The sequence below is a fragment of the Alligator mississippiensis genome, chromosome 1, assembly GCF_030867095.1.
Source record: "Alligator mississippiensis isolate rAllMis1 chromosome 1, rAllMis1, whole genome shotgun sequence".
Taxonomy (NCBI): domain Eukaryota; kingdom Metazoa; phylum Chordata; order Crocodylia; family Alligatoridae; genus Alligator; species Alligator mississippiensis.
In genome coordinates, this window is record NC_081824.1 from 166,129,382 (window position 1) to 166,156,514 (window position 27,133).

At 44.2% G+C, this 27,133-nt stretch overlaps 1 protein-coding gene across 6 annotated transcripts in view; it reads left to right on the forward strand.

Annotated features, from left to right (window-relative positions):
- VIT (vitrin) overlaps positions 1-27,133 on the forward strand; it is a 113,158-nt gene that overhangs the window by 69,824 nt on the left and 16,201 nt on the right. For 3 of the 6 annotated variants that reach the window (XM_059716378.1, XM_006272877.3, XM_059716392.1), the window contains 6 exons: positions 1,539-1,745; positions 3,197-3,247; positions 10,130-10,168; positions 10,271-10,327; positions 11,336-11,398; positions 18,363-18,410. In XM_059716378.1, the coding sequence (XP_059572361.1) occupies positions 1,539-1,745; positions 3,197-3,247; positions 10,130-10,168; positions 10,271-10,327; positions 11,336-11,398; positions 18,363-18,410 (465 nt within the window). The remainder of the gene's footprint in view (positions 1-1,538; positions 1,746-3,196; positions 3,248-10,129; positions 10,169-10,270; positions 10,328-11,335; positions 11,399-18,362; positions 18,411-27,133) is intronic. The other 3 variants (XM_059716379.1, XM_059716386.1, XM_059716380.1) reach the window with 2 other exon arrangements.

Sequence of the window (27,133 nt, forward strand, 5' to 3'; positions counted from 1 at the left end):
TTTAAGATTCTAAAATGGCAATCAACTCTGCATTTCTCTCATCCTTGCAAGCTGGGTAGATAAATGTCAAGAGTATGCCTTCCCTGGAGCACAGAGGTACAATATTACACTGAAAGACTTACTGGCTACGTCTATACAGCACAAGGAGGAGCTGTGTAGAGATACTTGACTAGCTCATTCAGTCTCAATGAAGTGCTGTGCTAATGCGGCTGTACTGCCTCTGGTACCTGAACTACCACAGGTATCTATCCACACAGCACTGCATTGTAGCTGGTAGACATGCCCACTGCGCCCTCTACATTCCCCTGGCAAGGCAAGGTTCAGCTCAGAGGGAGCCATTACACTGAATTTTCAGCTAACCTGTTTTGCTTTTTCTTCAGAGCTTTCTTTCAGTATTATCCTAGTAAAACTGCCTGAGATTGGAATTGTTCACTGGCCAGCAGCAGATAACAATTAATCCATCAGAAAGTGTCATAGATTATGCTTTTCACCATAAGAACATACCCTCAACAAAACACCAGGTTCTGCAGAGATAGCCATGAATAGGCTGATTAAAGATAAACAATGCTGTTTTGATCCCCCAAATGTCTCTGCCTTTCCCTGGGGACATGGAATTTTGTTGAAATGAACACCTGTGTGGAAGGAACGTGAGATGTGATTTTGTGGCATTTTTTCTAGATGGATTGAAATGACAGGGTTGAGGGTTTATTTTTAAAGCTGATGAAATAAATGATAAGCATAGCTATAAAAATATCATTTCACAGTGATATTGAGGAAGTACCTTTGACAGCCAGCAAGTTAAAACTGGTCTCATTCCACCTCCACTTCCTCTCCTGTTGCAACTGTGGATGTCCACATTTTTGAAAGCACAACCAGGTTGAAATTTTTGAAAGCACAACTTTAGAACAATGCAGATACTTCTGAAATCGTGCCATCCCCCACCTCACCTCAGCAAAACATCAGTGATCGACGTGCTGACATTGCCACAATTACCTGAAGCATTGTTCCTAGAGGCTGCCCACCCCTCAACAATATTGTGGTACTGTGGTAGTTTGATGTCTTTTATTTTTGGTCTATGATTCACATATAATCATTTTTTATTACCACTACCAAGGTGATTTACATTCATACAGATTCCCTAATTGCCAAACTTTGCAGGGAGAGCATGGCCGTGGAAAAGAAATTATCTGCAATTGGCTGTATCAGCAATGTTGTGATTCTGAGGCAAGTTTGTAGGTCTTCCTATCAAAAGTGGAGAAACTGAAAGAGAAAAAACTAGGTCATGAAAACTGCAAATTAGCTCTTGATCACTTCTCTCCAGAGAATTATATAATACGACATCACATCAAGATGTAAGTGAGATATCCACATATCAGTGAAGGCATTAATGGATATGATGCTTATTTGCAGAGGGAGAGCCCAAATAAACCAAATGGGCCAATGTGTTTGCCTTTTGAAACAAGTGGACTCAGGTGATGTTTCTATGTGTGCCACATGTATCATATTGCTACACATATCATATTATGAAATACTTACAGGGGAAACATTTCACAAAGATTATCGGACCACTCCAATACCTTCATTAACTACACAAGTTACTACCACAACACCGGCACCTACTACCGCAGCAACAGAACCCATCAATGTAACACCAAAGCCAACTGCACCCCTCATGACAACCAGAACAACAACTACTACTGCTGCTGTCAAACCACGACCTCCTGTGCATCGGGTCAGGGATATAGGTCAGTAGAACAAATGTAGGACTTTTTTTCTTGCCTTGTTAACCTGTAGTCTTCCTAGTATTTCAAGAATAAGTCCTATATTTTATTGGGTCACTATTTAAAAGATCATCACAATTGATTAAATAATTCAGTATAGAAATATGAATATTGGGTAAAATATTTTATTTTTGTGCCAAGGCTGAGATGAAACTAGTGTGATAGAGTGCTCATATTGACCTCTGAGAAGCTACAAAACTCCTAGAGATGTTTTTCTTAAGCATCTGTATGACTGTAGGCACATCTACACAAGATGCTTAATGCTCAGTAGATTAATTCTACTGCACATTAGCATGTCACAGCAAAAGTAATGCTAATGCGCAGTAGAATTAGTCTACTGTGCATTAAGCATCACAAAAAGGCTGTGCACTGTTGCTACTGTGCAGTAGTGCCAGCTACTCTGCATTTAGTTAGTACCTTATATTAGAGGTACTAAACTTAATGCGCCATAGCAACGGCACATTAATGCACCTGTAGATGTGCCTTGTGTTTTATATGTGGACTAATAAGAGGTCAAAGTAATCATCTTGGTTCATCAACAAGTTGATATATAATCGCTTCCGTAAAATGGGCTATTTCTGGAAATTTCTTCAATACAACTTATTCTTACTTTCAATTACATTATACAAAATATGAAAAGAAAGTCCACCAAATGTCATAATTTTCAAATATATATTATTCAACAGATATTCCTCTGAATATTTTGGCTAGCTGTTACAGCTGAGCTTGATAATTCAACAAAAAGATTGGAAAGTCACTTATTTGATTAATTACACAATAACTTGTATTTTTGCAATTACTTTTCCCTCAGTCCTATTTGGACTCTTATAAAGAAAAATATTCATAGTTCTCTAATTATGAACTTGCTTGCCATGTTTTTCCTGATCCTTTCCTTCCCTCTCATTCAAAGGGCATGTATATTGTTTCTATAGCTTAATATGCAGGTGTCAAACATAGCCCACAGAAGTGGGTCATTTTCACCACAGTTGCCAGAAACCAAGGAGTTAACACTCATCAACCCACTGGAGCTCCAGTGTCAGCATGGCCAGCATCCAGGTAGTAAAGGTGGCTACCAAATTTAAGTTTTTTCAATTGCCATTGACAATTAAAATCAGTCTTTTTTCACCCCCTGGGTGCTGGCCAAATTGATATTATAGTTCCAACAGCTGTTATGATGGGGACTGAGCAGCAGCACTGTTAATTCCTTGGCTGCTGGTGCTGATACACCAGCTACAAAAAGCACAGCAAGAAGCTTTGCAGGCTGAATCCAGAGGTGGGTCATCCAGCCCACAAGAAGACCCACAGTCCAGATCTAGCGCATGCAAAGCTTTGGAGTCTAGATCTGTCCTGCCAATTCATTTGACACCTCTGGTCTAATACGTTTCAAAAGAAGAAACTCTCTTGTTTCTGCCTAGGTTCTAGCGGTGTCCACCCAGCTTACTCATCTGTGGCAGCTGCAGCTTCAAGTAAGTACAGTGATGGTGCTTGTGGTTTGAGGAGTGGATAATGCACAGAGTAGATCAATAACTGTGCAGTGACACTGTTAAAAACTGGAATGTCACCTTGGCCCCACTAAAGCCAATGGCAAAGCTGCTCCCAAGGCGCATCCAGATAAGTGTGGCCGTATGGTATGTGGCACTGCAAACAGGATTGCAGCACCAGATACTGCACAGTCAGGTGTTCTCTATACTGCAAGATATCCAGGGGTCAGAAAAAACCCATGGAAAAAATAATGGAGCAGCACACACACGGGCAGCAAGCACCACTGAAAAGCAGAGCCAGGCCTCCTGGAGCTGTGCTGCAGTTGCCAGCCAGGCTTTCCTGCTGCAGCCCCCAGCACCCCAGGTAAGGCTGCTGGGCCAGCACAGTGCAGGTGCGCCGCTGCTACTTGTCCCCAGGGAACCAAATGTCCACGCTCGTCTGGACACAGTCCCAGGTTCTAACAGGGAGCTTTAGCAATTCCTTTGCAAACCAGGAGCAATGCTATGGAACAAGGGGGCCTAAAACAAAGGATTTGAATCTGTATTTAGACAAAAATAGCAAAGATAGAGCTTATTTTTCAGGATGTTGACCACCTTCCGCTCCAGGGAAGCATCTTCCCTGAGACATTCTGGGCGCATCTACATGAGCCGCCTGCTGCACAATTGTTACTGTTCAGTCATTTAGTACTTGCATAACCAAGTACTAAATGACTGCACAGTAACTGGAGTTACTGAGCAGTAGCATCCCACCATGCTTGCCTAGTGCCTCTCACTGCGCAGCAGCTCATTATTACTGCGCAATAGCATTACATCACGGTTTGTGCCCAGCGACGCTACTGCACAGTAGCGCTACTGCACAGAGCTGTTGCACAGTAGTAATGAGCTACTGTGCAGTAAGCATCTCTGGGTATGTGCAAATCTCTGGGTATGTGCAAGTTCTAGATGTGGCCCCTGGATATGTGCAAGTTTGGCATAGGTAAAAGATAGGTCTTGCAGTACTTACATCTGTTTGAGACTCTTGAGATACTTAAACCATGTTTGATCTCCTCTACTTTGCCGCCCTCAGACTAAAACTTAAATTCTGCTCTTACATGTTATACTTCAGACAGTAGAATAGCTATTTAAACATGCTCAAAGAGGGATGAGAGCTTTGAAAAACTGACTTCAGTCAGGCCAATGCTCTTCTGAAAACCTCAGACTGTGGCTCAGAATATGGTAAAAAATATAGTGTTATTCCTGGCTTTGCATTTGTGTTATTGACAACAGCATCATGGCTGGTCAAAGTTTCTTCTTCATCTTGATCCAGAAACCTGCTTCCTTTCAAACCCACAAGCTGTAATACAAATATTTGGAGCAGCTACCCATACAGTGTATAATTACTCAGCTGGAGAGTAAAAAAAAAAGAATATTTTCAAATGCTAATTTCAAATATTTTCAAATAATATTTTCAAATTCAGTTTCAGGTCACTGAATTCTGGTCACTACTGAGTATATGGGTCTTAGACAGTTGTCTCATTCTCTCACCCTTTCTGAACACAGCAAGCTCAGTCCTGCTCTCAGATTCCCTATAAGTGTCACGGAGAACAATGGAAATTGTGATCTTGTATCCAGGACCCAATCCAAGACATATTGGCTTCTTTGCTGAGGGTGACATGTCATGGGATTTGATTCATAAGATTTTTTTTTTGGTTGCTGATTAAATGAGGCCAATATTTCAATTGTAAGATGTAGAAAAGAAAAATCACAACTACACTCTCATTTTGTTGCATTTTTCTATTTCTTGAGAGACATTACCAGTGCAAAGGCCAGACCTGAGGTAAGACTGTAAGAGCCCAAAGTGGTCTGTAGTATAGCATGCATCAGTGCAGAGGGTGGTGGGGCACCCACAAGCGGCTTAGTAAGCTGCAATCCTGCTCTTACTGATGTCAACAGGAGCAGGAACAAGCACATTAAAAGTTTTAGGAAGTTGTCCAGTACAGTAAGTCACAAGATGTGACCTTCTACATCATTTTCCTGATCTAATGAGAGATTCCTTCTGGAGCCTAAATGCTTAATTGTTTTTTGAAAAGTCTAGCAATTTCCAGAATTTTTATTTTAAAGAGTCTTTATTTTAAACAATTTCTTATGCAGGACCATCAGACTTGGCTCTCAAAGGCCACGGTCGTACATGCATTCATTACTCACTCTTATGGTTCAGACTAGAGGTTCTGAGGTTGATCGGGTTTACACCACAGTTTGACTTACCTGGATTTTAAAAGCAAAGGGCTCATATAGACACAGCAGGAGGAATCAAATGCCCTCCTGTTTCTTGGCTGTTGAGATCTTTCATATCCAAATACCAGTGGGCTTTGGGAGCTCATCTTCAAAACGCACATCACAACTGAATGCCCATGAAACAGTGTAGTCCAAGTAGTATAGCTGCGGCTGCAGCTGCATCTATTGGGAAAGATATTCTGCCATTTCTAGCCACTGGCATTAGCAAGATTTTATAGTACTTAAATCAAAAGGTGATTTATAGCTTAAAGTCTCCCAAAGGAAAAAAAAAAGGCCCCTTGTTACCTCTGACTATCCTTGTATTTGCGCTTCTTTCCTTATGGTCTTCTGTATTTATTTTCACCATCTTCTTCATCAAAAGAACATGAATTTTAAAAGTAAAAAATAAAACATAATAAATTCCCCCAAATTTTGTATCTAAAGTTAGACTGCTCTAGCTAACGATATGGAGTGGAGCAAAAAACAATGATGCAGACCCACATGGGCGGCAGGATTGATCTCTCATATATTTATGGCATGACAGGCCCCATACATGATTCTCTGTGTAAAGCATATGACCCCTGGCATGTTTGGTTTTCTAGAGGAGTGCTGCAGTACTCGCTGCTACCCATAGTTTTTATGATGCCAGTGGGATTTTATCCACAGTTGTAAGTGTTTGTAGCAGCAGGTCTAAAGAGTGGATCCAGGTCCTGCTAAATAAGTAACAATTTTCTGTCCAGATTATTGCTTCTGCTGCTTTTTTCTTATGCCTTCAGCACATGGTAAAGTCATCAGATATCATGAGTAGGGGAAATGCCCTCTGCTTTTTTTTTCTCAATGCGCCCAACTTCACCACAGACCCTAGAAGGAGCCGTGCAGACAGATTCCTGCTTCTCTGAATGCTGAAGCTCTTCAGAAAAGCAATAAAATAATCTGTAGTTGATTTCAAAGACTAACATATATGGAGCAGTCCCTGTTTGGGAAACTAATGAGACCTGCTAGGTGAGGGACTGGTGATAAATTCATATATCAAATATGATGTTGGGAACCAACCCCTCTTCCACCTGGCAGGCGTTTCAGTGCCACCTCACTTGAGTTGCTGAGAAAACATTAATGCAAAAGGGGAAGGAGCCATTCTCCTCACTGTTTTTTGTGACTTGGTCTTAGGGCTAAGATATAGCCTCGCTTCTCGGCCTCTTGAAGGCTCAGATCAAGTATAAAAGTAAACATGCTAACAGTTTTTCCAAGACTCAAGCAGGATAGAGCAGGCTCACGCTTAGATACCTAACTCCTTGTAGGCACCTACTAGGTTTATACCCTTTTCAAATACCAGCCTATTGTACTGGTAACAAGGAGCATGGTCACATAGCTAAGGCACTGCCAATAGCTTCTGATGTGTCCTTGGGCAAGTCATTACGCTTCCCTGTCTCCTTTCCAACTTTTGCCTGTCTCATCTGACTATAGCTTTTCAGGGAAGAGGCTGGCTCCCAGCCTGGGCCTGCACTGTGCTCAGCAAACAGACTCCCCTGTCTCTAAGTATTATCAAAATAATGCAGGTGCTATAAGCAGCTTCCTAAATTAGGTGGGATGTCTGCATAACGAACTTTCTGGTAAGCCTGTTCTTACTGATTGTGCTCTGTTCCACTGCACATGCGTGTGCATAAGCCTTCCCATAAGGAGCAGAGCAAGAAGAACAGACTGTGCTGCCTGCCTGACAGCACCTTCACACTCATGCTAACATATGCAGGAAGGAGTGGGGAAGGTCTCTGGCCTGGCACTGAGTGAAACACCTGGAGTTTATTTTTGGACCTTGGCTCCTTCCCTGAGTTAACATGAACCACTTGCCCTTCCAGAGACTGCCTGTTGGCACAGCTGCCGCAGCTCAGGCGTATCACACCCCTCGCACCCAGTTCACTCACTCTCACAGGGATGCTCTTTCTCCCTCCAGCTTCCATCGCTTTGTATGGTCCTGCCTCTTTCCTGCTCCCAGTCACAGCTTCCTGTTGCTTGGCTGTATGGCTAAGTTGGCCTCCACATCTTCACCTCGCCACAGGCCTGGCTCCCAACCAGAGGCTGGGATCTGGTTCCAGCTGCAAGCTCTGACCAGCTCCCTGGCTTGGAAGCATTTCACTGACTTCAGACCTGGAGAGCAGCACATAAGTGACATGTTCAGCCTGGTCATGTCTAATCGAAGCCTCACAGAGCTGGGCTTTCGTTGCACAGTTAACATTCATTCCTGACATCTCCCAGCTCCACTCTCTGGGCTTTGCTGGGCTCTCTACTGTTTACAGCCATGGCACTGATTCAAAGTGAAATCTTTCTAACTTGGACAATTAAAAGGTCCAGTTACTGCACTATGTTCACATTTGACATTCTTCCTGGGACTCGCTCCGACCGACTGGCAGCCTCCACACGGTCAGTCACAAACGTCGCCTTCCTCAGCCTCCTGCTTGCTCAGCGCTCAGGTTTAATGAACACCCGTCCACATCCACTCACCACAGGGCTGCAGACACACAGGCCTGTCTTATATTTAAAACAAGGACAACCCTTGTAGGCACTGGAGCTACGATTCAACCCCCCCTGTTTGTCCTGGCTAACGAAGGCTAACAGAACTAATGTGGGGACATTGGTAACATGCCTTTGGGAGGCACAGCAGGCCTGAACTGCCTGAAAGCCCAGTGTTGTTGAATGGAAGATAGAGGGCCAGGCTGGATCTGATCCCAGGCAGGGGGTGTGAGGGTCGGGCAGGGTGATGCCAGTTTGCTGGGTTAGACTTCTTTTGATACTGATTTAATAGGGGGCCTTTCCTGTTTAACAAATGACTCTTTTACCGTGTTTCTATTGGCCTCATAAATAGTGTTAAGTAAACATCATGAGTTCAATTGTGGCCACCCCACCATGGGGGGAGTTCTTCAGCTCTCCCTGTGTTAATTCCATTCAGCCTTTTTGGCACATGCACAAAATCTCTACATTGGAAAGAGTCTTCACAAATGTTTTGTAGAGACCCTGCTGCAGAAACAGGTGTTGTAGCCCTCAAAAACTCAGCCTGATTTGCTAGGTGTGACTGCAGATCTTCTCCACTCCTTGAGCCAAAGTTACATGCTGACAGAGTTTAAAAGCTCTGCCAATTTTGCCAGTTAAGCTTGTCAGTTCCTTAAACAGGATCTATCTGTCTCCTGGAGCTCTCACGCTCTCTAGAGAGTTCCTAGGGATACCTGGAAAGGGAGCTATTTGTGCCAGGGAATGTACAAGCCCTGGTAGGTGGGTCGTGAAGGTTCCCGTTTGTTTTGGGCTGAAGCTGTTTGCCTTCCCTAGGTTTTGCAACAGTAAGAATTTATGGAGCAATCAGATTTTCAGAGCATATCGCTCAGGCTTTTTCCATGCAGGGTATCTTCGGCTGTTGTTCAAACTTTCTCTTGGGGCTTGATCCAAAGTCCATTGACATCAACTGAAGGATTTTTGCTGACTTCAGTGGGCTTTGGAGCACACCTTTTCCAGGGACATCATTAAAACTGTGTTTTTGTTTGTGAGGTCTGTCACACTTCATGCTCAATCCCCTACTCGAAAAATGCCTTTTCCCTGTTAAACTCTTGTGGGGGCTCTGAATAAGATATTTCAGGCAGAAATCAGCTCTCCCCATGAAGATGTTTGTTGTCTCAGTTGTTTCGTTGTTCCCTATTTGAATGTGGCCACCTGCTGCCCTTTGGCTTAGACCAACAATTCTCAAACTGTGGGTGGTGATCCCAAAGGAGGTCACAACATTAGTGGCTGGGGTTGTGATAAATGTGCCCACTGAGATTTCTGCACCCACAGTCGGCTGTAGGGCTGCAGCCAGGCTGGACCAGCTCCAAGCAGGAGCCACCTCTGCGGCCCAGCCAGTGGGACCCTTTGTGGGAGGAAGTGCTGCACCACCATGGCCACCAAGGTGAAGCACAGCAGCAGTGGCAGCACAGAGCTGTGCCCATGCTGCTGCCAGGTGAGCAGGTGTGGTTCCTCTCACCATGTTCCCTCCCCACCATGCTGGGTCCTGCCCACTGGGCTGTGGAGCCCCTGGGGGAAGGGCAGCACGGAGGGGAGACCCAAGCCTACAGCAGTCAGCCTGCATGCTCCCTCCCCAAGGGCTTTGCTCTGGCAGTGCTGCCCGCAGGGTATGGACAGGGCAGGGGTGGGAAGCCGGGCTCTGCATTCCCCTCTGGCTGCAGCAGCCACTGCCTCCCGCCAGTGGCAGCCAGGACTTGGGCGCTGGGGGGGCGGCAGGGGACTGTTGGCCCTGGCCCTGGGGCACCCAGGGGGGCTATGGGTGTGGAATGAGGGGCACTGGCAGGACCAGGGGGCTGTGGTTGGGGAGTGAGGAGCACCTGGGGTTGTAAGAGGCTGTGGGTTGGGAGTAAGGGACCAGGCTGAGGAAATGGGGTCAGAAATGGGGTCATGCTGAGGAAAAGTTGGAGAAGCACTGTCTTAGACTGAAAATACTCTACTGCAGTATGAAAAAACTCCATAGACCGGTCATTAACTCTGAGAGCTGTAAAAGGAAATTAAATGAAAATCCAAAAAAGTGACAGTCTTGAACTAAGCAGAATATAAATGACATTTTTCGTTTTAATGCCTACCTAGGGCAAATCCAGGCTGCGCAAGGAAGAGGGCAGAATCAAGGTATGTCTTAAATTACTAGACACATGATCATGTTAAATAAATAAAATAATGCAATTCTTCACATTGAAGTTGTCTGTACTGACCAGTAAAATGTTTTCAAAGCACTCAGGGGCACTTCCACCTATGCAAGTAACAGAAATGTTCCTCGGGCCACTACAGGTAAAAGCTTTCAGTCGTTGTTCAAATATTCCTTTGTACCTTAACATACTGCACACATCTAATGAGTGTTGGTTTATCTCCTAAGTATTTTTGCAGCAGGAGCTTCTAGAGCAAAAGAGATCATCCCTTTGTCCATCTGTCAGGGCTTCAGTCCTAGACCAGTTGCCAACCAAGGTTAAAGAGCCCAGTCTACCCTACCATGAAGCAGACTTTGCTCTGGCAGCTCCTGCACCCAAGCTGGTTCCAAACATACTGCCACCTACCGTTCCCTTGGATTAAACCAGCGAGACTGAGAGGGGGACACTGGTGTGTGGGAGCCCAGAGTCTCCATATATGCTACCAGGCCTTTCCACCCTGGAGAGGTCACTCCAGCTTCACTTTATTTTCAAGCAAGGATTACGTTCAGAGAGCCAATGTCTCATTTGTCATAATTCTGTTGTCTCAAGAGACAGACAGATGCCTACTACTTTTCTAGCATCCTGCATTGCTATCAAATGTTACATTGATTATTGCCCTGCAATATGTTCAATTAGGACATTTTAAGATAAGCCATGAAAAAAGAAAATAAACTCATAACTCTTCTCTGCCACTATAAACTATTCCATAAGTGTTCTCAGTGACACTTGCAATGCTAAGAGGCTTGTTCTGGACCAGGCCTCAGTTCCCTCTCATTCTTGGGCCCATAGGCCTGGTCCTGACAAGCACTGAGTGAGTACCTTCTATTCCCAGGAGTCGAGTGAGTTCACCATCTTGCAGAAATTACTCTGCATCCTAACAGCTGGCCTGGTTTAAGTGCCTATAACTACCCTGAACAACTCCCACACCGACTACATCTTAACTTGTCCCTTTGTTTTTAAATGGACTTCTGTATTTATGCTTCTTCCTCTACCTTTTCCATTGGTCTTTAAAAGAGCACATAGAGTAGTAGTTTCAGGGCTATTGTGTACCATGTAATTACATTTTTCTCTACTCATCAATTAAAGTTAATCCTTTTGTTAAATTACACAGGTCTTCAGCGCCAAGAGCCTGTTGCAGCCTTCCGTAAACCTGCTGAGCCCCCACTCAATCTGGGTAAGTGTTACTTTTAGAATTTGCCATCCACCCATTCATTCTCTTCCGTTTCAAATGTTGCTATCCCGGATAACTTCATGGGCAACATTTCTCATTATTCTCATGCATCTCACAAGAGCATCATGTCACCAGAATAGTAGTGATCACGTGTGAATCAGTAACTGATGTGCTCTAGTTAACAGTTGTAGGAATGAAGTTCTGCTGCAATGGCCACAGTTTCCTTTGTATTTCTCCAAAATGAATGTCAAAGAGTGCAAGACTGGCTAGCCCAGGGGTGGCCAGCCTGCAGCATGGGTATCCCAAGTGGCGTGCAGCAGACTGGGGGGGTGAGAACAGGCAGCAAATAAGACAGGAAGCCAAAAGCAGAGAAGCAGATTGGGCAGGGTAAGGGATTGGGATAGCACTTGGGCCAGTACAGGGTTTATTTGTGTCAAAAGGTTGACCCTCCACTGGTCTAGCCAAAGCGTCTTCTGTATCTGTTGGTACTAGAAACTTCTGCAAACTGTCTACAACCTCAAAGGCTGTTCCTGATACTGAAGGATAATTATCTCCCTTGGTTTTGCCTACCTCTTAGCTGTGCTTGGACTCTGTGACTCTGTCCAGGAAGCAGTCCAACCCTTGGGACTGCTTTTCTGATGATGCCTGGAATATTCCATATCTGGAAAGCCCTGGATGTTTGGTTATAACTCAGTCAAGAGCAGAGACATAGCAAGATATTTCAGCACCTGGGGCAGAGGTGGTGGGGTGGGAGGGGGGAATACACGGGACACTGAGAGCAGGAAGGAGGCCAGGGGGAGAGGCAGGGAAATCTTATCTGCCCCTGCTCTCTGATCTCAGGTAGCAGCTGCTACAGCCCCAGATATGCTTCTGGGCAGAGGATTATACTCCCCATTGCAGAGCCTCGGGGGACCCCCATTCCCCTTGCTTCTCTCACTCTCCTCCTCCCCAGATATAGCATGGGGATGTCCTTGCCTAGCTTCCTATGACTATCCCTGCCATGGAAAAGACTCCTGGGGGCACAGGGGCCATACCAGCGTCCCCTGTACTTTGGCACCCAGCACTGGTGATCCCCTTGTCCCGCCCTAGGTACATGATTGATCAAGAGAGATGGGACCTATGTCATTAGCCTGAGGACAGGGTTTTAATGAGGGGAGGAAGGTACACACTGGTGGGTTTTGTATCAAAGAAGAGAGAAAGTTTGTAGATTTAAAGGATAGAAAAGGCCATTTGGGTGATCTAATCTGACCTCTTGCCTAATTCAGGTCAAAGAACCTCACCAAACCAATTCTGGATAACGCCTAAGTCTTACAGTTGAGCTAAAGCATATTTAAGATGGAGGCTATTTTTCCTCTTATCTTCTCTTTTTCCTTCACTGCTACTCCCCTTGCTTCTCCATTTCCTCCTCTTTAACATTCACCCTTCTGTCTCTTTGACAGTGTCTGTCATACTTATTCATTCTCTCCATTTGAAAAACTTTTAACCTTTTATTTCTCTCCTCACACCTCTTTTTATTCTCTCTTGGTTCTTCATCCTGGCCCAAACCCAGTGTCCATTTGTGGTGCAGGAGAGGTGAGCAGAACCATGGGCACCAACCTGTCTCTGTACCTGTCTGCCTGTTACGTTAGGGCAGGAGAGCTTCCGATCCCAAAAGCCGATGACGGATAGCTCAAGGGATTTTCAAAAAAGGGAGGAAGGAGGACCCAGGAAACTATAGGGCACTTAGTCTTACCTCGATCCTGGGGAAGCTTTTTGAGAGAATTATCCTTCCGCATGGCCACGAGGGGCCTGCATGGGAGGTTATGCTTAGGGGCAACCAATACAGGTTCATTAGAGGCAGGTCCTGTCAGACCAACCTGGTGGCCTTCTATGACCAGGTCACAAAAGCCTTAGATGCAGGGGTAGCGGTGGACGTAGTCTTTCTGGACTTCAGGAAGGCCTTTGACACTGTCTCTCACCCCATTCTCATTAAAAAACTAGGGGACTGTGGCGTCGACACCTTACACAGTCAAATGGGTCACTAACTGGCTGGAGGGCCGCACCCAGAGAGTGGTGGTGGACGGGTCATTTTCGACCTGGAGGGATGTGGGCAGTGGGGTCTCCCTGGGCTCGGTCCTCGGACCCGCGCTGTTCAACATCTTCATCAGTGACTTGGACGAGGGGGTAAAAAGCACCTGTTCAAATTCACAGATGATATTAAGATGTGGGGGGAAGTGGGCACACTAGAAGGGAGGAATAGGCTGCAATTGGACCTAGAGAGGTTACAGGGGTGGGCGGATGAGAACAGGATGGGTTTCAACACTGACAAGTGCAAGGTGCTGCACCTGGGGAGGAGGAACCAGCAGCATACCTACAGCCTGGGGAACTCCCTTCTCGTCAGTGCAGTGGCAGAAAAGGATCTTGGAGTCATTGTTGATGCCAAAATGAACATGGGCCGGCAGTGTGGGGACGCGGTCAGGAAGGCCAACCACACCTTGTCATGCATCCACAGAAGCATCTCGAGGAGGTGCAAGGAGGTGATCCTCCCCCTCTATGTGACATTGGTCAGGCCGCAGTTGGAGTACTGCATCCAGTTCTGGGAGCCGCACTTCAGGAGGGATGTGGACAGCATTAAGAGGATCCAGAGGAGGACCACTCACATGATCATGGGGCAGCAAGGCAGGCCCTACGAGGAGAGGCTACAGGACATGAACCTGTTCAGCCTCCACAAGAGAAGGCTGCGGGGGGATCTAGTGGCTGTTTACAAACCAGTCAGAGGGGACCAGGAGGCACTGGGGGAGTCCCTGTTCCCCCGAGCACTCCCAGGAGTGACTAGAAATAACGGTCACAAGCTGGCAGAGGGTAGTTTCAGACTAGACATCAGGAGGTGCTACTTCACAGTCAGGGCGGCTAGGATCTGGAACCAACTTCCAAGGGAAGTGGTGCTCACTCCTACCCTGGGGGTCTTTAAGAGGAGGCTGGACAAACACCTGGCCAGGGTCATTTGACCCCAGTGTTCTTTCCTGCCCAGGGCAGGGGATTGGACTTGATGATCTGCTCAGGTTCCTTCCAACCCTACCAACTATGAAACTATGAAACTATGAAGAGAGCACATCTGCCTGGAGACAGACTTAGAAAAGAAAAGGAGCCCTGCTGTAGACTAAAGGAGGTGAAGGTAGTTTTTAATCTGTGAGAAAATGTTCCTAAAGAGCAGTGAGCAGGATACTGAAATTTCCTTAAACTGAAGTCAGTAGTCAGTATTTTAATTCTGCTAATATTTTTGTTTTAACATCCTAATGTTTCCTCAAGGCAATCATACAGCCGAAGTCCCACATCATGAATGATTCTGTTTTCCTAATCACAGGGAAAAATATTGGGCTTAGAGTGACTTTTGCCATCCTCATCTTCATCTTTAGCACTAATTTTTGGCAGGTCAAAGATGTCACTTCTAGCCAACTTCGCCACATGATCAAAGAGAAATCACTGAACAACTCTGTGCTTTCTTGGAATAGCGTTTTGTTTATCTTGACTGCATGTTTCTTGTGAAGCCAGGGCCAGTTCTACAGTCTTGGCCGGGTTCTCAAGGACCTTTTGGTCATCGGTCTGAGGCAGATGCAATGGGGGGAGCGGTCACTTAACAATATACACTCTAATAAATTAATTTTCCTCCCAAGCATCTTCCTATGCTCCTGGAGGAATTTCATTTCCCCTGACAAGCATCAAACCCCTCTTGACAGTCTTCATGCTCTCAGGGATTTCACTCCCCCGTAAAAGTTGTTTGAAAACTGTTCAGGACTCAAAAACTATAGTTTTACTTGGTTCCAAAGGTCAACAGGTTTAGGATTCACATCACCTTGATCTGTCATTGTGTGAAAAATCCTGGCTGCTTTCAAGAATGCTATTATATCTCTGCGTTGTAAATTTGGTACAGAACTTTCCTTACCAGCTGTCTGGTAATAATCCCAAAGAATAGGACAGTTTATTGTCACCGTACTGTTCTCCCTGAGAGCTGAAGACTCGCATTTACTAGACTAATCCATTTACAATTGGCCAACTCAAATTTTGTCATTCGTCATCTGTTTGTTTGTTTGTTTGTTTGTTTGTTTGTTTGTTTGTTTGTTTAGAAGGAAAAGGCAGGGTTTGCTCATTGGCAGAACCATGTTAAAGGCTGTAAACAATTATGAGATTACCTAACAGAGCAGTATGCAGATCTCAGTATGACCTGAAGCACTTTTATGTAGTTAGCTATCATCTGACCAGAACGAGCAGACGCAGCTCTTAAAAAGCATGCATCCAAAGAAACCCCACCAGTGCTCCTTCTGACAAAAACATAGTTGATTGGTCTTTTCCATGTCATAATCATTTGAATCATAGGTGGAAGAGAATCCGTTTTTCATTCTTGAGATTAAATATTCCAGGGAAGTTTCAAGGAGCTCCAGTGCTCAATTCATACATAAAGTCATGGGCTGAGCACAAATATAAGGTGGTTATGGAAACTAGGCTTTTTGTCTGAGAGACAGGTACATTCCCTTGTACTGACATTTTTACTTCAGCTGGTGTCACCTGATGATTGTGAGGTATGCATATGAAGCATGTGTCCTATCTCATGCTGCGATTTTATCTTACCTTTTAATTATATAAGCTCCATAAATTTTCTGTTGCCTACAATGTGAAGCTTATGGTTATGGATCTTCCACATACAAGTTTACTTCATTGAAAGCCATTGGTTTTAGGAGCAATGAAAGTTAAGTTTGGCACTCCAATAACTAATTTTGAACAACAACAAAAAATGACTGCAGCCCATTTCACCATCTGTTGCCTAAGAAGTCAGTCGCCCCTTTCAATCCTTTTACAGTCTAAATCATAGATTCATAGATGCTAGGGTCAGAAGGGACCTCAACAAATCATCAAGTCCAGCCCTCTGTCTAGGCAGGAAAGAGTGCTGGAATCAGATGACCCCAGCCAGATGCCTATCCAGCCTTCTCTTAAAGACCCCCAAGGTAGGGAAGAGCACCACCTCCCTTGGAAGCCCATTGCACATTTTGGCCACCCTTACCGTGAAGAAGGTTTTCCTGATATCTAGGCTAAATGTGCTCTCTGTCAGTTTGTGACCATTGTTCCTCGTTACCCCAAGGGGCGTCCTGGTGAACAGAGCATCTCTGATCCCTTGCTGCGTCCCCCTAATGAATTTGTAGGCAGCCAAAAGATCACCTCTCAGCCTTCTCTTCCAGAGGCTGAAGAGGTCCAAGTCCCTCCATCTCTCTTCATAGGACTTGTCCTGTAAGCCCCTAACCATATGAGTGGCCCTCCTTTGGACCCTCTTGAGTCTATCAACATCCTTCTTGAAGTATGGCACCCAAAACTGGACACAGTACTCCAACTGCAGTCTGACCAATGCTGCATAGAGGGGAAGTATCACCTCCTTGGTTCTTTTTGTCATGCATCTGCTGATGCATGATAAAGTGCGGTGGTTAGCTTTGCTGATCATTTTGTCACACTGACGACTCATGTTCATCTTGGAGTCCACTATGACTCTGAGATCTCTTTCCCCTTCTGTGCTGCTGAGAGGGTCACTTCCCAGCCAGTAGGTGTGCTGGATATTTTTGTGCCCTAGGTGCAGCACTCTACACTTGTCCTTGTTGTACTGCATCCTATTGTGTACTGCCCACTTTTCTAACCTGTCCAGGTCTGCCTGCAACCTACCTTTCAGAGTGTGCACTTCACCCCACAATTTAGTATCATCTGCAAACTTGGACAGAGTACACTTCACACCCACATCCAAGTCACTGATGAAGATATTGAAGAGTACAGGTCCAAGGACCAAACCCTACAGGACCCAACTATCCACAAACCCTTATTCACCATCCATCCACACTCACCAAGACTTGCCTTTGTTGTGATACCTGCAACACTCAAGTAGCTGAGGGGGCCAACGCAGGAAAAAAACCTCTGACTGTTCTTCTTTTTCTATTTCCTTCCCTCTTGCTCACTCCCCCGTTCCTGCCACTCCATCTCACCTTATCTGGGCCACTAGATTAAAAACACAGTGCAACAAAACCAGCCTCCCCTGCTTCCTTGTTATATCCAGCCCTGTTATAGCAGCCTTTTGCCTGCTTTTGTATCCTTTAGCTCTGAATTCTAAGCATTCAGAGTCTCCAAGGCAGCCACCTTTGTGAGAGCACTGATCTTGCCATTGAGCTTGCCATCTTTATGAGGGCCACTCACTTCATTTTGTGCATGAGGGATCCAGTTGCAGAGGTGAGATGACTAAGGAGCAATGTGGGGCACTGGTTTGCTGAAGTGGGAACCTCAGTGGCCTCCTACCCCTGGCACAGCTCTTCAAGGCCTCATGGCTTCATTGGGTTGGCCACAAACCCAGGGAGATGGTCTCTGTTGTATAGAGTCGAGGATACAAAGGATACAAAAGCAGGCAAAAGGCTGCTATAACAGGGCTGGATATAACAAGGAAGCAGGGGAGGCTGGTTTTGTTGGCAGAAGTTATCTAATTCCTTTGGTCTGGGAAGGGTACCCTTTAATAACCAGTTATTAGTCTGATACCTGCTTCATTCCCTCCTTCACTAACAAAGGAACTTCCATTATCGTTCCCGCTCACAACTGCCCCATGAGATCAATGCAGGAGTCAGTGCATACTAGGGGGTCTCTGAAGGATTTTTTGGCACAGGCCAGCCCAGCCTTGTTCCAGTGTTAAAGAAAATGGGTAGGACAGAACTGATCTAAAGACGCTCATTTAATGTCACGATAAAGATTTCTTACATAGAAGCAGAGACAACATGAAGCTACTAAATGGGGGCAGAAGTGTGTTCATAAAGGTTTCTAGTTTTACTGATGCAAAAAATCTGACTAGTTTCTCTCAGGTTTCCTGACTCATGCTACACATTTACTTCTCTAACTTGTGCATAGTGCTTTGTAACTTCAAATCTTTTTCTCCTCGGAAGTAATCATGTTTCTTCTCTTTTGTGTGTGGAAGCATTGGAAACAGACTTGTGGAAACCTGGATTGAGCCTTTTTGAAGCAGGTAAATATTTAAAACAATAAAACACATCAGACCTGTCAGCTTTCTACGTCCCTAGGGAAACTCACTATTAATCAGGCCCATGACAGTAATAGTAATAATCTCATTTCATGGGAGTAATTGAAAAAAAGGATACAGGGTGGCAATTGACCTGTGGGCCCTGTACTTGAATCAGTCTCAAATTAGTCCCATTTTAGGAAAGCTGGGAAAAGGGGCAAACTGCACTGAGGAAAGGGGCTCTAGATCCTGAAATATTAATCATCGACATGATAGGAAAAGTTCAAGCTCCAAAGCCCACCCAAGCCTAGTTGGCCCAGTGGACTAGTGTAATGAAGGCACACCAGCTTCTAGAGGCACTCAGGGGACTGATGGGGCTGGCATCACATTCAGCCACCTTTGGACTCCACGGCTTGACTAGAACTTATGAAAACCCTATCCCTGAGGCATTTGAAAGTGGACTGTACAAAACATAAATGCGCATTGGAGGGAATGGTCCCACGCTACAGTGAAGCTGTATTATGTACTCTAATATCTTTGATTTGTTGGTATCCCATTTGTGAAGCTGTGTTTGTTGGTGGTAGCCAAGGTAAGTCCAATTTCAAGCATTTTTTTATTTGAAAACTCTTACTTACTTCAAAGCTGAAAGATGAAGAAAACTTCTATTAGTTGCAATGAGTGACATAACCCATGTACATTTGATTGAAAACACAATACATGAGTCAGGAAAGCTGATTTTATATCCCAAACTCTGCATCATCCTTTATGTGAACAGACTTCCCTGCCGCAGAGGTGGCAGGCCAAGTCAAAAAGAGCAAGTTTGACTGCACCTCGTAGGTAAGTTCTCAGTCTCTCTGGAATGAGCTGCAGTAGTGAGTCCAGTGAACTGGATATAATTTGGAGGAAAAAAGAAAAAAAAAGATGGGTTCTTTTAAACTTGATGAAACACTGGGGGCATGAGTTAGGGGTAGCCGAGTTCTTGTTAGCATTTTCTCTAACCCAAATGTGCTTGATGCATTCAGGTTGTCACTTCAAAGGAAGAGTTTTTGGCTTGCATGTATCAACTGCTGTCTTACTTAAATGAATGGAAGGTTAATGGGCATGGACAGCTGTGACAACCAGGGAAGGAAAGTTTAATTAGCATAGAGTGAGCTGCCTGAATCCTAGGCTGATATTCCCATGGCAGTAATGACATTAAGCTGCACTGGCAGAACAGGGAGGCTCATACAAACTGACCACTTCCCCAGTTAGCACAGAGATACATTTGCTTGGTGAACTTATTGTTACATGGAAAATAAATCAGTGGGCTGACCCAAAGCCTTCTGGAAATGTTACGTTCACATGCAAATAAAAATGAACTTGGCTGCCTTGTCTAAGGCTGCATTTTAGGCAGCTACAAAGCTACTTCTGTTGTGCTCAGCAATGGAGACCAGCCTTTCTTAGGTGCAGATCAGGGGGTGAGGCAGTTACCTCTGAGGCTAACTTAACCACATTGTTTGGTGGCTTAAGGAGGAGGGGAAATGACTGTAATGAATTAGTATTAGAATTAGTATTATTTATTTGATCTATATCCTGCACTTTCCAACAAAGGCTCAGAGTGGCTCACAGAATAATCTATAAAACAGGAATGTGACAAAAGAACAAAATAATTTAAAAGTGAACTAGAACAGCCATGTAAAGCAGAGACCCCCCTCCACAAACAAATATCTCTGATTACATCCAAAGACTCAGAATTTGAGTCTAATATTACATTGTGTGTTAGTCTCAAGCTGTTTTATGCCATGCAAATAAGGAGTACAGGAGGATTTCAGATAGATGATACAGAGCTAGAGCATATTAAGTGCATGATGCTAGCAAGTACAAGGCTGTGGAAAAGAAGTGTGATGATCATGTATTATTTAAGAAGTATTATGTGACTATACAAGTATTCCTCACTTAACGTCATCCTGGTTAAAGTTGTTTTGTTATACATCTCTGATCTATTAGAGAACATGCTCATTTAAAGTCGCACAATGTTTGGTTATAATGTAGCTTGGATGCCACCTGCTAGTAGGTAACGGAGGTGACGTAATTGGATGCACTTAACATCCTTTCACGTAAAGTCACACTTTTCAAGAGCTTAACTATGACGCTAAGTGAGGAGTAGCTGTAAGTAAAGGCTGCATTAGCTTGTCTATGTAGAAGAGGACAAGCTGAAGTTTGTGTGTATGAAATTTAACTCTGTTGTTTCCTGACTGTTAAGCACAATGTGCATATCAGCCCCTTGTCCTGCAGACATCCAAGTACATGTTTGTTTAGAGGGTCATGTCCTGTGGGACCAAATCTTCACTTCCTTCTCCTTGTGTTAGTTATCATTACTACACATAGGGAAAGCAAGTACAAAGTCAGTACCTTCCAAAAGAAAACTAGGGCACTTTAGTCTCACCAAGCACAAGTGTGCATGACTACACAAGGGGCAGAACAACAAGGAATTGGGCTTTCCTGAGAGAAATGCAAACTGGGTGGGCTGTGTACTATTTATACAGAGTGAGGTTGGATCAAAGCTAATTTTCAGGGAAACCTGGAGTAGCACTTTACCTCTGAGTAGTGCTTCCTCTTCCAACAATCAGCTTTCTACTCCCAGCTGCTTTGGGGGAATGGGCTCTTAAAAATGAGCTTAACATCATGTTTGTTTTCTGATAGGATAAGATGTTCTACCATTTGCCATATGAAGGAAAGCAGGAGCACCACATTTTACTCAGATGTCCAAAAATGCTCATTTTTAGGAAGAAACCAAAACTGGAAAATCGGAACCCTAAAGCTGAACTTTTCCAAAAGTACTGAACTAGTAAAAACAGGGGATGAGAATGGAAACTTTCCAGGGACCTTCCATAGAATAGCCAACACTGCTCCCTTGGTAGTTAATTTCCCTGGCTGGTGATTTCTCTGCAGATTGTCTTTCCTGATCCAAACCCCCTTTTCATTGGCACTGTGTTGCTTTCTTTCTGAACTCTGAACATTGACGCCCTGTCCTTTTAGGAATTCCCTCGTAACAACCATTTGGTCTTTTTGCCTGTTGCTGACTCATACGTTTTTTTATGCCTGCCTCAGCATCATTGCCATCGTTGGCTCTCAGCCCTTTTAGCCCCCTCATCCCCTAGAGAGCTTTCAAACAAAGAACTACACAGAAACTTTTATAAGCCATTGTTATTTACAGTCTGTCACCAGTATAAGTACAGACTTTGTTGTTACTTCTAAAATACCAAGCATGTTCCTCCTTTTGGAACACTTCAGCAATCTTCTCTTGCTTTTGTTTTTGAAGCAAAGCAATAAAAATTCTACAGTGTTTATTATTTAGAGGGCTTCATGGCTGAACACATTGCTTGTCATACCTATCCATTGTATTTAGAAGATAACCATCTTTAAACACAATTGGACATCTCCTAGGCTTGCTCCCACAAAAGCAATTCGGGTCTGCTCACCAGGCCCACGTGCAATTTGTGACAGTGTGAAAAGTGCTCTTTCACCAAACACTTTAAAAAAACAGATGCCCTTTCATGTACTATCCCAGCTGCCTACACTCCAGCCTCCTCCTCCACTTGTTGACTTGAAGGGCAAAGCCAAGCAGACTAGACAGGCAGGATTCCACCTTGGGACACCGCAACAGCAAACTACAGCACTCTCCCTACTGCTTCCACTACTGAGCCAGTGCCTTATGGGAGAGGCACAAGAATGATGACATTTTACTGTAGATTGAGAACTCAGCTCCATGTACTTCTAGAAAGCAGGATCCAAAAAGCACCCTATGGCTGACAGGAAAATGAGTTGTTAGAAACCCAAAGATACCCATGACAGTGTGGGAGCTGAGAATAATTGTGCATTGAGACATGTCTAAGTTGGGCACACATGCATACACACACACATGCTAATGCCCATTCCCAAGGGCACTGGGAACATGATAGTCCTCTAAATTGGGATCAGGTTTGATATCTGTCAACCATGGATAGACTCTGCTTATAAGACTAGTTCCTTTACTAGGTAATAATAGTATTTCCTCATGCCTTTCTCTTACCTTGGCATCATTTCTCATAATCTGCTTCTGTCCTTTTCACAGGTTACTCCAGCCCTGGCTAGTCAAGGGAAATAAAAAACAGTGCGAAGATACACTGTATGGGGTCTGAAATTGGTCTTTTGTCTAGAAGGAGATCAAGTTCCATACATACTTTAGTCTTTCCAGGAAGATAGTGATTGTTTCCTTTTGGAAACAGTTTCTCCATTCCCACAAGATTTTTTGTCTTGTATTTCCTCATAGACCTGCAGATGGGTTTTTCTGATGCAAAGGACTCAGAAAGAACACGAGTCAGAATGGATTGAACACTATGGGTGCGTCCAGGCAAGCCCGCGTTTGGGGTTTGTGGCACCACAGACCCATCTGCGGTGCTGCAAACCACATGTGCCACACATTCAGGGGGTGGCTGCACTGCTAATTTGCAGCACAGTGGGGTTTTTTGAAAAAAAATCCACACCAGAAAAAAGTAGGATGGCATATATGGGGGCAGCATGTACTGCCCAAAACCAGAGCCTGGGTAGCCAAAGCCATGCTCAAGCTGCTGGCCAGGCTCTGTGCACCCAGATCACTGCTGCTGCAGTCCCAGAAGGCCCCCAGTACTCCAGGTAAGGCTGCTTGGGCCAGCCCAGGTACTGGCCCCAACCTCTCCTACCCCACAGATTTGTGCTGCTGCTTTTTTCCCCATGGGAACCGCACACCCCTGCTTATGGGGATGCAGTCTATGAGTTCCTATTTGAAATCTCTGGACTTATCCTGTGAATCATGTTTACCACCTAACAGTGCTAACATTGAGTGGCACCCTTGAGAGGATTTCAAGGCACCCTAGAGTGCCATGACACCCTGGTTGAGAATTGCTGGTCTGCCATTCCTGCTAAATTGGATATGTAGGGTATGGATACACCAACACTTGGAGCCCTATTACAAAGGAAACTGTTTTAAAAGGGCAGCAGGTTGTACCTTCTAACTGTTCTGTGTGAGCAAACTGAGAACAATTCAAATGCAGCAAAACCGCTCCAACACTGACCTTGGATGACAGAGCATTAACGCTGGAGCCAGTTTTGCTACATTTGAATTGTTCTCAGCTTCTTTGCACATAACAGTTCGAAGATAACAGTTGCTGCTCGTCTGAGACATCCCCCTTTTGAAAAGGCTGCTAGTGTTCCTGTGTCCACACCCTTAGGATTGAGATACATTAATTGTTGTTGCAGTAAAATGTCACCAGGTGGCACTGTGAGGGATAGCTTCCTAAATGCAGATTAAGAGCAAATGTTCAGTCTGGGGAAGATGGCATGTTGTTCTTAGTATTTGGCTATGCAAGGCACTGACTATATCCTGAGCCTTGGTCTCTGGTTGGAGTCAGTTTTTGAGACTGTGTTGTGCCCTAGCAACTGCTAGACTGAGATTTCTGAAGGAAGGAATTTCTTGCTATGATTATGTATGTAGGCAAATAAAGCAAGTTAAATTTAGAATATATTCAGATTCTGTATCAGTGAAAATTCCTGGTCAAAGATGTTGTCTATTGAGACTTCTGTGATGTAATAACTGATAGATAAAACCAGATTAAGTATGTATTTATTCACTTACCTTAAGCGGCAACAAACAAAAGCTGATGAGAGATTTTGATGTCATGTGCAGCTGTATGTGGGTGGTTTCTCTTAAAGAAGTATTTTAGCAGCAAAGGTTCACAAAGCAGTGAAAAACTCGTAACATAATATGAAGGGATTTATTTATTCTGTTGTAACACTGTATTAGATCTGATTGTTCCTGGTTGTTTAAAATGGCACGCATGCATACTAGCATTAGCTCAGAAAAAGAGCAGCTAGAGTTTGATGTAAGAGGAGCAGGGAGCTAGAGACAACTTCTGTGAAAACCAGAACCAGGGCTTGGAGCATTTTGGTGTTTGTTTCTTTCAGAACCTGATTTCACTGCCTGCGTCTACATGAGATGCTGACTGCGCAGTAGCATCGCATGGTATGAAATGTAACAAGACGCTACTCTGCAGTAGTAACGAGCTACTGTGCAGTAGGCATCACCAAGAAACCTGTTCAGGGATGCTACTGCGCAGTAACTCTGGTTGCTGCACAGTCATTTAGTATTTATGTATGTAAGTACTAAATAACTGCGCAGTAACAACTGCACAGTCAGCATCTCATTAGATGAGGCCCCTGAGTCCTTCCTGTCTCTGTCCCTATTTGGTCTGTTAGAGCGCTTGTTGCCTTTGTGGTTAGTCACAGTGGGCTAAGGCAGGAAACAGGCCAAGCTACACGTTATGTCTCAATAACCACATTTCTATTAAATGTTTATCATCTCTTGCATGTAGAGCATCTTCATGATGCAGCAAAAGCCTTTTCCTCCCTGTGTTTTTTGGTGTTTGGTTCATCAGTTAGGATTAGACACAGAAGTGTACAAGGGGGGCAAGGTAAGAAAGCCTCTCAGTGACATGCTTCAGAGAAACTGCAGCAGAAAGGGGCAGAGCCAGTCATAGTACAGCACACGACAGTCTAAACACAGCCCTCTCCCTTCTGGATGGAAAAGGCGAGCTGTGCTTGGCTGCAACACTTTTGGCTATGTCACGTTTTTCTGAGTTAACGTACCCATGTCAGGGAAGCTTTTGCTCAAGAGATGAGACAGTTAAAGGCCAGGAGGTGAAACTGCATCTGCAGGAAGATGCTCCCCAAAAAAGATGGTAAGGCACTCTGTGTGCCAAGAGTGGGACCACCTGGGTACTGTCTTAACTAGTGCTGGGAGTCTGAGACACTCATGGCAGCCACCTAAGGTGGGGGAAAGTAAGCTTCCTTTGCTCTATCCCTAAGCTAGTACTTTGTCTCAGAAGTGCAGAAATGAAAAATGTTGCAATAAGAAATGGCCAGGCAGAATCTGTGCTAGGACTTCTGAAGTGTGTGTGCTATAGCTGCTGCACTCATCTCCCATTTAACAGCATGCATTTTCCTGTGTCCCCATCGAGTTTCTAAACTCATCGGTATCTTCATTCATGTTAGATGCCCCATTAAAGTCAAAGCTATCGCAGCTCTCCTCGTTATGTGGATAACCTATGTCTTTCTACTGACACAATTTGATTTGCTTTACTGGACAGAGAAACTCTGTCACCCCATAGTTTCTGAACTCTTGTTTGTAATTAATTCACCCTTTTTATGTTACCCTCTTGACATTCCCCTTTTGAAGTCTGTCATGTTTCCCCCACATAAGTGTCTGTGTAGGTCTGTAAGAGTCTGACATACTTCTTACATTGGAATTGGTCATTGTGGCTGCCTGTAGACATGCTGGTTTCTGTCCTAATTAGAACATGTCAATCAAGTCTGCTCCACATTCTAATTAGAATGCTGCAACATGGCCTCACCATCATGTGTATTAAGCACCCCTCCCCCCATGTTTTATAATGGCTGCAAGGGCACTGTCTCTAAAGCTTGTCAAATAAGCTTTAGTTTAAGCACCCCCATGGCCATTTTAAAATGTGGGGGTGAGGCTTAATACATGTGATGGTGAGCCATTTTAATTAGACCAGTTGCCAGGGAATGGGTCTAATTAAAATGGCCCCTCCCCACCCCTTAGCATGTGTACAGGTACTCTATAATACCAGTTTGCAGGATTTTGTTGATATAATAAACCAGTAGCCGACCCATTACAAAAAAAAAAAAATCTACTGCAGTATTGCCCCAAATTAATGCCTTGGATATTGTACGAAGAAATAGCTATTTCCTGTTTTGCAAAACTTAGGAAAAGCTGCCCAGGCATTCAAATCATTAATTGATGTCCATCTGAAAATTTTTGGTTATCATAGGGCCACTCCTACTGTGATCCAGTAATGTATCTCAAGGACATATTCATTGTTCAGTGAAAACAGAAATTTTTCAGGCTGCTAGTTTAGAGATTCTCCCACCCACTGGATCTGACTGAAAACCCCTTGAAAAATATTTTAATAGGGCTCTTTTTGTTGATTTCAATGAAGTCTGGACCAGGCCCCAATTTTTCTTTCTGCCTCCAAAAGAATAAAACCAATCTCTTGGATTGCTCCTAATGATTGTCTGCTTAACTGGATATAATGTGGTTGTGTCTCTCTGCTCTTTCTTTTATCTCCATAAAAGAAAACAGAATGTTAAATGACCAGTCTCTCCCCTGTCTTGAACCTTGTGCAATGAATTTAAATCAGGGCAAAATATATTACTAATGCTGGCAAGACTGGTAGATTTTTTACCCCCTTTCCATTCACTTTTCACAGATGTAAATGATTGCACAAGGTAGGAGGCAGTAGACAATCAGACTTTGATTTCTCCTACAATTTCCCTTCCTTTATAACATCTAAATTGGTATAATAATCTCTCCCCCTCCCTTCAGTTGCTGCTATTTTGAGCAAAGCATGGAAAGTGAAATGTACAGATTTAAATGTAAAATGTACAACTTTTGCAACAAATTATAACTATTAAGAATGAGCTTCTCTGAGAGAGAGATTCCGGAAATGTTTCTTTCCTACATCTGCCTCTGTAGTTTATTTCAGTGAGGTGGTGATTGCCACCCCTAGAAAAGTAAAATTAATTACCAGTGTCATGGACACAAAATAAAACTGTGCTCCAAAGAGGACCCCAGTACAATTTGTACTACCAGACTGGGCTTTCATTTCATTGTTGGTCAGGTGAGTTATTGCTTTGGAGAATATGGAGTTAGG